Raw genomic sequence first — 12,401 nt, 5'->3', positions numbered from 1 at the left:
GCTTCCCTAAGGGGCTGATTCCTATGCCGCCATCTTGGTTGATAGCAGACATGCGCCTGCAGTGCAACCAGCATTTACTGCAAGGGAAAGGTAGGTGGGGCATGCGGGCGGGCGTTTGGAGCCTGTGTGGTAGTAGGAGGGGGGTGCCTGGGAGCTCACTCTGTGATCTGCGGCAGGTCGGGAGCCAACACTGCCACAGATTGCAGAAGGGAGCGCTACCCACCCACCCTAAGAAGGGGCCCTTCAGGGGCTCTTGGCCAAATCCCACTCTGGCCACCCTCTGGTGCTGGCCCTGTCCCCTTCCCAGAGCTTGGAAAAGTTACTTTTTTGAACTATAACTCCCATCAGCCCAATCCAGTGGCCATGCTGGCTGGGGCTGATGGGAGTTGTAGTTCAAAAAAGTAACTTTTCCAAGCTCTGCCCCTTCCTACCCCATGTTAAAGTATTTTTACCCATCTCCTTTAATTTTGTCTCCCATTCTTCTTTCATACTCAACTTGTACTTTATTCCTCACCCCCCCAAAAAAAACCCCTGCCAGCCTATTTTATCCTTCCTCCCTGGTATTGTTACATTCACCTCTTCCCCCTATAACAGCTTTCCTCTCTTATCCGGTTCCCTTTCTATTCCCAGTTTATTAATTAATAATACTTATAATAATTAATAGCATTTTATCTTTCTTTCTAATTTCCTTCAACACCTTCTCTGGCGGTTTTTCCCTCAGAGGAGTGAGCCCTTCCTTCCTCCCACCCCCCGAAGTTCTCCATCTCCCAGTCACCTTTACTCAGCATGGAAGGAGTTCACACAATCCAGCCAAAAGGCTGTGGCATGGCTAGAAGGTGTAGTAGGCAAGTGAGGAGTCACTGGGCAGGCTGTAGCATTGAGGACCACAGGAAAGTGCCCGCAAACCCAGAAAGCAGTAGCAGTTGGTGGGGCAGGCCTGCATACTTGCCGACGCCGCTGTGGCATACAGGGGTGTGTGCAAGGCGGCTTCACAGTCAGTGCAGTGCAACGCACCAGCAGCACCACTCGATTGGCCCTGCCAGTGCGTTTGCACCATGCTGCCTTGCCAACACTTTGCCCTCCCAGTACGTCACAGCAGCGGCGGTGACAGGAGGCCAGGTAAGCCCAGGCCTGCCCGCAGCTGTGGCTCTACTACTGCATAATGGAGCCCGAGACAGATTGCTGAGAACTGATGTCTACGGACACCTCCAGCCCATCCACTGTGGCAATTTCCTTACCTTATACTCTTGGGAAGCCTCCTCCAGAGGAATCACCTGGTGCTCCCTGTGCTCCTTGGACCTGTCACACACCACACAGATGGGGGCTTCATCCTCCCTGCAGAAAAGCTTCAGCGGCTCGCTGTGGCTCTCGCAACCGCTTCCTGGTCCTTCTCCCACCTGAAGACTGAATTTCTTAGCTATTTCGACAACGTTTGCCAGCTGCCGGTTTGGCCTAAAGTTCCTCCGCCGAATTGCTTCTCTGCACTGGGGGCAGGAGGCAGCTCCTCTAGATTCCTCCCAGTATCGGGTGAGGCAGCCTCTGCAGAAATTGTGCCCACAGTCTAGGATCACTGGCTCTCTGAAATATTCCAGGCAGATTGGGCAAGTGGTCTCATCGCAGAACTCCTTGACAAGCCCCTCCGCTGCCATCTCTCTCTCTCTCTCTCTCTCTCTGAAGCACTAAAAAAGAGAGACTGTTTTGGTTTTGATTTGAAGCACTGACTAGGCGTTTCCTGGAATTGCCTCAGTATGCTGGAATCAAGAGCATGAGTCATCAGGGTAACACAGTTCAGCAGTTGCTCTGCCACCCTAGGCAGAGGCAGCATGCTTCTGAAAACCAGTTGCCGGAAGCCTCAGGAGGGGAGAGTGTCCTTGCACTCGGGTCCTGCTTGCGGGCTTCCCCCAGGCACCTGGTTGGCCACTGTGAGAACAGGATGCTGGACTAGATGGGCCACTGGCCTGATCCAGCAGGCTCTTCTTATGTTCTTATGTACATACAAGTCCCATAATTTTCTTTTAAATTGTGGGTACAATTATTGCCCACTGATTTATTTATTCAAAGATTTCTGCCCCGCATTTTGAGGAACTTCCTCCCCAGAGCAGCTTCTGATCTCCCATAAAAGCCAACTCCACCGGACAGTAAAACACACAAAGGAGAATTACAAGGAAACACTAAGCCTGCCTCAGAAACGTGGAGCACAGAAACAGACCATTAAACCTAATATGGATCACAAAAATAGCATTTTGGCGTACAAACCAACAAGAATTTAAAACTGCAGAAATAAAATAGGCCAACCTGGGAAGGCTTGGGTGAAAAGAAACATTTGTTATCAACAAATGCAAAAAAAACCCAACACTTGATAGGACACTTAAACAGGAGAACTGGATAAAAGCGAATTGGCCCGTCCTAATCCCCAAATTGCTTGGGATGCTGGAATAAACCACTCGGACCGCTTGCTTTTGCTCACTTTTTGCGATAAGGAAAGTGACAGGAAAATGCACTGGAAAGTGCAGGATAACATCTGCTTGACATAAAGTGCAAACTCTGTGCAAACACATCAATAAACAGGCCATCTGGAAGTGAACTTGGTGCCAGACTATAACTTATCACAAGGTGGTGCGACAAGTCTGGCAAGGTGCCCCCCCCCCCGGCCATGGTATTACTTTACTACAAGCAGAACTGTCTCTAGAGGATTGCAGGGTCTGGGGCAAATCAAGTTGGCTGCACACACATTTAAAGCACATTTCCCCCCTCCAAATCCTGGAAACTATAGTTTACCCCTCACAGAGCTACAGTTCCCAGCACCCTTAACACACTACAGTTCCTAAGATCCTTTGGAAGAAAAATGTACTTTAAATGTATGGTGTGTACGCAACCTTAACGTGTGCCCCCCCCGGTTGCCTTCATCTTTCCCCTGCCCCTCCTCCTCCTCATGCCAATTGTGGTGGTGGTGGCCCCTCCTCCTCTCCCCCCCCCCGTATATTTTTTCTTTGGGGCTTTAGTAGCCACAGTGCCACCGCCTCTTCCCTCACTCTTGGAAAGGAGGAGCCTTGCTGGGTGGGAGGCAGCCGGGGCTGGCCAGGCAGCAGGGCTGTCATGCGTTTGCCAGGCATGGGCTGGGCTGGGGGTGAGGAGGATCTAAAGCACAGCCCTCAAGCCATCATCTCTATCCTCCACCCACGGGACACCCCTGACCCACAAGTCTGATATTCCTACACTCAATCCTTTCAGCTTCTGCACCAACGCCAGTGGAAAGGAAGTAGCTCAGTGGTAGAGAGCATCTGCTTTGCATGCAGAAGTTCCTAAATTCAATTCCCAGCATCTTCAGGTAGGGTTGGGAAATTTCCCTGCCTGACATCCTGGATGGCTGCAGCCAGTCAGTGCAGACAATAGATGGATTAATTCAGTATAAGGCACCTTCCTGTGTTTGTGTTAGACAGCTGGTATAGCACAGTGGGGAGGAGAGCCTGGCTGGGAGTCCAGAGTCTGTGAGTTCAAATCCCTGCTCGTGTCTCCTGGGTGTCAAGAGCCAGCTAAAGATCACCCCTACAGTGAATGGCTCAGGGGTTACGTGCCCTGCCACCTGTGCAGCCATGGGCAAGCTGCAGAGTCCCAAGGAGCCCAGTTGCCCCCCAGCTGGCAGTTGCAGACAAGGGAGGGACTGGCTTGTGCAGCTGTGGCAAGCTGAGCAGGCCCTAGCCGGCTGGGGAGGACTAGCCTCAGAGGGAGGCAATGGTAAACCCCCTCTGAATACCGCTTACCACAAAAACCCTATTCAGAGGATAGCCATAAGTCAGGATCAACTGGAAGACAGTCCGTTGCCATTTTCTGTTTGTGTTATCACCAACAGTGCTTTGTGAGTGCGTGGTCACTGTAACAATTTCATGTTCGTTTAAGAGGTAATGAAATTGTCAGTCTGTACTGTTTTGCATTTCCTTTCCTTTTGATCTCACTGGTTACAATCCCACCCCCCACCCCGTCCCCCATACGTATGCATTATAGAGACCTACCAACTTAGGACAAAGCTTTCTAAGAATGCAAGTGGTGTGTGCGTGTGTTACTCGAGCCTGTGGCTTTTGAAAAACAAAAACAAAAGTTTGCATCAAAAGCACGTTAGAGTTTTTGCTCCAACTTGGGCCTAATTTTATGTGCAAAAATTATTTATTTTATTTTAGCTTTTGAAGATTTAACAAGCGCAACTAGTCTGTATGTAAGTCAATGGAGTGTGTGGCTTCTGTAGGCAATGGAGTGCTTGATTTCACCTGGGAGGAGATCTGAGGAGGCAATTGACCTCTGCGGCAACCTGAGAGATGACTGCTAAGGTTTTAAGATCCATGCGTTATCCTCCTTTTCCAAGATACTCTCTGCCATTTCTCCACCCCAGGTTTCCCTTCTCAATGCTCAGAATTCTGTAGCCACCCAGTTCTTGTTGAGGTGTTTGGAGGATTCCACCTGCATAAAAATTTCTTTTTTCTAACTATTTTTTCCCCATACTTCTGGAAATATCTGTGTTTTTCCAAGTCTGCAGACACTGCTCTCGAGTCTTTGTGGTGCCATTGTGGCTACATAAACACCAGCACTCTCAGCTGAAGAGGTGAACAGGGAGAACAATTGGGACCCTAAAACAAAAGAATTCATTGTTTGTCATATGTCAAAAAGTAACCAGTTTTAAAAGGAGTCAGGAATGTTTCAGATCCCAGCGCTGGAAAAGGGGAAGGTGGGTGCCCCTATGTGCATGGCGTAAGCCAGCCACAGTGTCAGAAGCAGAGCTTCTGCTAGTGAGACAGAAGTGCTAGCAATCAGAGTGTCTCTAGCAACCAGAAAGCCTGGCATCTAGTGGTTTTGTTGTTATATGCCTTCAAGTCGATTATGACTTATGGCGACCCTATGAATCAGCAACCTCCAACAGCATCTGTCATGAACCACCCTGTTCAGATCTTGTAAGTTCAGGTCTCTGGCTTCCTTTATGGAATCATCCATCTCTTGTTTGGCCTTCCTCTTTTTCTACTCCCTTCTGCTTTCCGCAGCATTATTGTCTTTTCTAGTGAATCAGGTCTTCTCATGATGTGTCCAAAGTATGATAATCTCAGTTTCATCATTTTAGCTTCTAGTGACAGTTCTGGTTTAATTTGTTCTAACACCCAATTATGTGTCTTTTTTGCAGTCCATGGTATGAGCAAAGCTCTCCTCCAACACCACATTTCAAACGAGTTGATTTTTCTCTTATCTGCTTTTTTCACTGTCCAACTTTCACATCCATACATAGAGATTGGGAATACCATGGTCTGAATGATCCTGACTTTGGTGTTCAGTGATACAACTTTGCCTTTGAGGACCTTTTCTAGTTCTCTCGTAGCTGCCCTTGGCAGTACTAGCCTTCTTCTGATTTCTTGACTATTGTCTCCATTTTGGTTAATGACTGTGCTGAGGTATTGGTAATCCTTGACAAGTTCAATGTCCTCATTGTCAACTTTAAAGTTACAATGAAATAATACTGCAGCTTTCATATGCTGAGTGAATCCAATCTTCATCAAAAGGAAAGGAAAAAGTGCCAAAATTAAACAGCAATTCTGTTTCTGTCAGATTCCCAACCATGGTTGCAACAGAGCAATTGGGAGCACATTCCATTAGCTGCAGAACGTTCAACAATGCAATAAATTTACTGTGGTAAGGGCAGGTGACATCAGAAGACGGACAGGTGGGAATGGTTTGTTTGAAAGGGCCTGGTGAGCCAAATGGAGAAAGGCCTGGTAGGCCTGATTAGGCCCACAGGGTGGAGGCTCCCCTCCGCTGCTGGGAGGAAGGGCAGGATATAAATCAAATAATATACACATACATACATACATAAAAAGAGGTCTGGGGGGGCTTCAGCGGCTAAGGAGTCAGACCAGGTATTTGACACTGAGCCTGATACTGGTGACCAGCGGACCACTAAATCAGACCCAGGTCAGATCCCACAGCGCCAGGGCCTGGAACCTCTTGGGCACCTTCCCCTGGGCCTGAAGAACCGGGTGCCCCCTAACCTACCTTGGCAGTCCGTCAGCACAAGTAGCACACCGTGCAAGGGACCAGGGAACACAGAAAAAGTGCCTGCGGGAAGGCCGGAGGGTTGGCCCTTTAAGGACTGCAGTTCTCACAAAGGGGGTGGAGCCTAGGAGAGGCAGGCTGGAGGCAGAGAGGCCCCAAAGGCTTCAGTTTATCTCTAGCCTTTGTCTGAGAGGTTGTGGTCTCTGAGCTCTCTCTTGTGCTCCAACACCTAACTTGCCTTGTAGACAGGCCCTCTCAGAGATCCAGAGAAGCCTCTAGCGAAAATAAAAATAAATAACACCCCCCCAAAAAAAATCGGGCACCAAACTTAGAGATTTTTTTAAAAAACATGCTTTTCTGGCCTTTCTAACACAGAGTGTGGGTTGTGTTTGACTAACGTTAACTCAGAGTAGACCCACATAAATTAATGAACCTAAGTTAGGCATGTCCATTAATTTCAATGAGTTTACTCTTGAGTAAAAGTTACTTGAATACAACCCATAGTCACATTTTGGTTTGGTGTGCATAAAAACAAGTTGTGAAACTTTGCAAATGGCAAAAAATGAACAAGAGTCTAAATCTGAGGGTGGGCCTTTGAGCTTGAGGCCCCAGGCCAAATGGCCTTCCTGCACCATCACCTGGAATGGCCCTGCATGTAGACAGGACAGGACAGTTGGGGGTAAAAGGCCATAAGGAAGCAAACTGGAAGCAGCATTTGAGATTTTCCTACCCTGGACTTTTTCTGGTAAGATTGACATCAGTGACTCACTTATTTACTCCTGAGGATCCACCACACAGCCCTTGCAACACAGTCCTGCTTCTCCCCATTGCCTGCATGCCTCTCTGCCATTGTTTCTTCTACAAAGCTGTGCCCTGCTCCTTCCTTTGCTACACAACAACTGTGTAAAATTTGAGGTGTGTAAAATTACACATGGGGTGGTGAAAGTGGGGAGCTTTTCTTCCTCTCCCTCGTAATACCCCAAGTAAGTTGGTATAGGATTGCAGCTTTAGCCCTGCAACTGTAAAAAAAAACAAATCTGTGCTTTAGGGCTGAGTCATGGATTACATTACACCAGTAGCGTAGTGGCAAATTCAGAAGTGCAGAGTCCCTTCATGTTAGTCACAGCTACACCCCCTTCTCCCCCCTTTTTGCCGAGGGTTTGAGAATGAGATTTATTTATTTATTATCTATTTTATTCATTTATATCCCCCCCTTTTCCCCAGACTCAGATTCTTGTTAATGCCTTCTCCCACAACAACAGACATCCTTAGGAATCAGTAAGCATGAAAGAGAGTGTTAGCTACTGAGGAGAGTCGTCTCGGTGGCTGACTCACCTTCCTTCTCATCAGCTCCAATCAGCAGGAAAGGACAAGGAAGTATGATAGAAGACTCCTCTCAGTGGCTAACACACTCTCCTTTCATGCTGATTGGTTCATAGGATGCTGGAAACATTGGGACCCTACTCTTTTATTTTGCTGCTGCGCTGAGAACGAGATTCTTGTTAATGCCTTCTCCCACAACAACAGATGTCCCTAGGAGCCAATAAGCACAAGACTGTTAGCTACTGAAAAGAGTCTTCTCAGTGGCTGACTCATCGCCTTTCACTCTTGATTGGCTTCAACCAGCAGGAAAGGACAAGGAAGCATGCTAGAAGACTCTTCACAGTGGCTAATACACTCCCCTTTCATGCTGATTGGCTTGTAGGATGCTGGAGACATAGAAACCCTGCTGGGACCCTGCTTCCAAAAATGTAAAGGGTCTAAGACCCCCCCCCCAGACCCTGGATGACTACGCCCATGCATTACGTACTGGATCTCCTTTTTCATGAGGCTAACATTTTCAACCAGCCATCTGAATCCAGCACAGAACTTTACAGTCTGAGCATCACCCTACTCAGGCAAACAAAAGAAAAAAAGGATCTGGCAGCTTTTACTTGGGTAGCTTTTAAAAAATTATTTATTTCGTGTATGCATGAAGATACAATGTAGGGTTTTTTACAGAGCAATTCCAACCAAGAGCCCCATTTCATTATGGAGGATACGTCTATCTATGACTACTAGCCACAATGACTACATTCTTTCTCCAGTGTCGGAGGCAACATGCTTCTCTGAATACCAATTGCTGGGTCACACAGGTGGGAAGAGTGGCAGTTGCACTCAGGGGGCTTCCCAGAGGAATCTGGTTTGCTACTGCGACAACAGCATCCTGGACTAGATGGGCCACTCGCCTGATCCAGCAGGGCTCTTCTTATGTTCTTAAAGAATCATAGAATAGTAGAATTGGAAGGGGACTATAAAGCCATCGAGTCCGACCCTCTTTTCAATGCAGGAATCCAAATTAAAGCATACCTGGCAGGTGGCTGTCCAGCTGCCTCTTGAAGGCCTCCAGTGTTGGAGAGCCCACCCACCCCCTAGATAATTGGTTCCATTGTCATATTGCTTTAACAGTTAGCAAGTTTTTCCTGATTTATTCTATTATTTATTCTAGCTTCAGCAAAATCTCCTGCCGAATTTCTTTGTACAGATTTTTTTTAACATTGTGCTTGGCTGGCATATGGACAACCTCTTGTGCTGTACCAAGGGTATGATCTGAAGGCAGACGAAGCCACCACTTTGCTGAAGCTAAGCAGGTCCGGTTGGTGCCTGAATGGGTCAGGAATCACAATTATGCCACCTTTGGTTCTATGCCCGAAGAAAGGCAGGAAATGCATTTTAAAAAATGAAAATAAATATTATTTATTTAAAATAGTTCTAGGCTGCTTTTCAGAGCAAAGTCCCCTCCGAAGGTAACTACACAAAAAAACAACAATATAACATTTCCAAAAAAAGATAATTTAAAGCATCGGGGGGGGGGTGAGATCTCAGCAGTCAGCGCAATTATGGATGTAATCCTAAGCCTATTTACTTAAGGAGCACCCCACAGTCTTCAGTGAGGCCCTCTCTAGCCAGAGGGATATTTTATTTCCAGTCTTGGCACTAAGCACCTGTCTGCTTTTTAAGTGAAAAATGCAGCATTTCCACCCCACCCAGCATATGATATATGAGTGAGTGTATGTGAGATTGCATGTGTGGTATGTGAACATAGAAAGCGGCCTTATACTGAATCAGACCATTGGTCTATCTTGCTCAGCTACACTCGCTGGCAGTGCCTCTCCAGGATTTGAGACAGGCTTCGTTCTCTCCAAGCCACACCTGGAGATGCTGGGGATTTGCACCGGAGACCTTCTGCATGTGAAACAGATGCTCTGCCATTGAGCTATGGCCCTTTCCTGGGTGTGTGCTGTTTATATGTGGTGAGTATACACTGGCCACTCCCATCACTGGCACGTGGCCCTCAAAGGGTGGCTAACCAGCAACGAGGCCCTTTGGCTGAACAATGCTAGCTGCTCCTGGCCTTAAGGTTTTGCCAGGAGATTTAGCCTGACAGGTGGCAGCCTATTGCAATTCTTCTTTGGGAAACCCTTGCAAAAAAGGGGAACAGCAGGAAGGAGAAGTCTTCATCCAAACTTTTACAGGTGGTTAAATTCGACACCAGCAGGGTTAAAAGCCAGTTAGAACAGTGTTTAGTAATAATCTTGTGCTGCCACCACACCCCCGATTTGAAAAGAGCAAAATAAGAATTATCACGGGGGTGGGGGATTTTGAACAGCTCCTGTGCATTTAAATGTCTTATTACTATAAAAACCCAACAGATGGAAATGTAGTAATGAGTCACTACACCTGCTGAATTTCTGCCAGTCTTGCCGCCTTTAATGCAGGGGTGGGAATATCTGGTCCTTTAGACTCAAACTCCCAGTAGCCCCAGCCAGAATGGTCAAAAAGGATGGGAGGAGTTGTCCAACAACTACTGGAGAAACAGAGGTTCCCGTTCTGGGTTTTTTTTGAGGGTGGGGGGAAGCAGGTATGATTATTTCAAAGAGCAGCACTGAAAGGAAGCCACTAAACCTGCCTGCTTTTAGTTATAAGATTAACTCATTCATTTCTACCACTTGCTCCATACATGGAAGACTCTAAGAATTATGATAATGAACCAGGTGCTCCATTGGGAAACTATTAGTGGTTGCATACACACCATACATTTAAAGCACAATTCCACCCCCTCCAAAGAATCCTGGGAAACATAGTTTGTTAAGGGTGCTGGGAATTTTTGCTTTGTGGGGGATAAATTATAGTTCCCATGGTTCGGGGGGGGAGGGTAATGCGCTTTAAATATATTTTAACTGTATGGTGTGTATACAGCCTATAGCTCATTGCCTGGTTCTCAGCAAAGCTATAAGGTTCTAGTGTAACCCCCCCCCCAAAACAAAGAGTGGTTCTCTTGATGGGATTCCCCGAGATTTAGCATTTCATTCTGACTCCAGACCCCACCCAGAGAAAGGGATGGATCCCCTCCCCAGAGAAGGAGGCTGAAGGGAAATCGCAGATCAAGTAATCCATATCAGCATCAAAAAATTTCACATGACCCTCTTTGTATTCCAGGGACACCCGGATCTTCCTGAGATCTTTTCTCAAGTTCAAAGGGATCCGCACAGGGAAAGTTAATGCAGACAGTTGACAAGGTGAGGTGAAGTGATTCCTTATCTTCCCCACGGCCCAGATCCCTTCCTCAGGATTAATTGTGATATCTCCCTTCCTCTTGATTGACTGTTTTGCAACCCCCACGGCCCATGTTGCCCCTTCCCTTTCCTCCTCCACCACCACCTCCCACCAATGCCTTCCTGAAGTGAATCGCTCATGGCCTAGCACGCAGGGCTCCAGATCAAATCTCTCAGAGTTTGTGGCCTGCTCCTCCTGCCTTTTTAGTTCCCCTCTCACACTCTTCAGATCCTCAGCCAGAACAAGGCAGGAATGTGCTGTATCTCGATCCAGAGTGACATTCACTAGAAAAAAAGAGAAAGAGAGAGGCTGGATGGCAGGGGTGTAGTTGTCGAGGGTCCCAGGGGGTCTTAAACCCCTTACTTTTTTGGGAGCAGGGTCCCAATGTCTTCAGTGTCCTTTCTTGCTGATTGGCGCCAGACTGAAAGGAGGCAGGTCAGCCACTGAGAAGACTCTTCTTGGTAGCTAACACCTTCTCCTTTAGTCTTAGTATGGCAACCAAAACATGAAACTCAGCAATGGAAGTTCCTTGCCTTACAGCATATTAGTACATTTGCCCATGTACATGCACAGAAAATAGTAGATCTAGCTGAAAGGCAACACATGGAGGTGTGCATTGATTGTTGCAATACATCACTAAGGAAAAGTACTCCAAATAAGGTAAGAGACTGATAGCTCATTTTATGTATCATCTTGGATGGCTGTGTAATCTTAGAAGGGGGAATGGCTGTAAGGGTGTGTGGTATAACTTTCATGAAGGGACCCTGCACTTCTGCCACTACACTACTGCTGGGTGGTGGACACTGTCAGGGAAAAGCCCAGCCTCGGCTGCTAGAAAGTGACTCACAAAACCATGTAGACTGTTCCTGAATCTGGTCAGGAGGCAGCCCAGCAAGGATCAGGAAAAGCCACTCCATCAAGCAGGAGTAGCTTAAGCAGACAATTGAGAAAAACATTTTCAGCTCTGCTCTGCTGGTGATCTGTTTTGTTTGGTGTATGTGTTTTATTGTATTATTGTTGTTGTAAACTGCTTTAGTTTTTTAAAATAAATTATTTATACAAATATTTGTATGCTACAAGTAAACAAAGAACAGAAAGAAAGCAATGGCTTATGAAGGCATTTCAGGCCCAGTTACTGGCATATATTTAAATTCCAACATCCTTAATACTTTTAAATTCCCACATGGTTAACTATACATACTTCCAGACAGCCTGTTTACTGAGCATTCATTCCAATCTGTTTGCAGGGAGATTAGATGATGTTGGCTACTTCATAAACATTCATCCTGGTTTGTTTGTGGGGACATTAGATGACGTTGCATGAAAGGAAGAGTTATCCCACACTTTCCAGTGCATTTCCTCATCACTTTCCTCATCACAAAAAGTCCAGTCTTTGGGGGAAGTGAATCTCTTGCACAAGTGCTCCCAGTCAACTCTAGCTGGGCAACCTGAATTTGCCAGTGACTGAATCCCACCAAAAAACAGGGACAGTATGGGAGTGCCCTATGTTAATCTTGGGGGGCAAAAGGCATATAAAAGTCTTTACCTTAAGATAACAACAACATTAATTATTGTTATTATTATTGATTTATACATACTCAAGCCATGGTACATACATTATGCTAATAATCCTTACAACAAATCCTTACCCACAGAGTAGGTCAGTTATGTTATTAACAATATGTGGCATCTCTAAGAGGAAGAAAGTGTTGCTTGATTTGGTAGCTTTGGCCGAATTGGAACCATAGATTTACTCATCTCACTCTCTTACCTTCCAC

General features: G+C 46.5%; 1 protein-coding gene across 2 annotated transcripts in view; it reads right to left on the bottom strand.

Moving 5' to 3' along the window:
* The window catches only part of LOC133380995 (zinc finger protein RFP-like), a 29,639-nt gene that overhangs the window by 15,014 nt on the left and 2,224 nt on the right, over positions 1-12,401 (bottom strand). For both annotated transcript variants that reach the window (XM_061619317.1, XM_061619316.1), the window contains one exon: positions 1,239-1,679. In XM_061619317.1, the coding sequence (XP_061475301.1) occupies positions 1,239-1,649 (411 nt within the window). In that variant the 5' untranslated portion in view covers positions 1,650-1,679. The remainder of the gene's footprint in view (positions 1-1,238; positions 1,680-12,401) is intronic.

The sequence above is a fragment of the Rhineura floridana genome, chromosome 3 (assembly GCF_030035675.1).
Source record: "Rhineura floridana isolate rRhiFlo1 chromosome 3, rRhiFlo1.hap2, whole genome shotgun sequence".
Classification (NCBI taxonomy): domain Eukaryota; kingdom Metazoa; phylum Chordata; class Lepidosauria; order Squamata; family Rhineuridae; genus Rhineura; species Rhineura floridana.
This window is presented reverse-complemented; position numbering and strand designations above follow the sequence as displayed.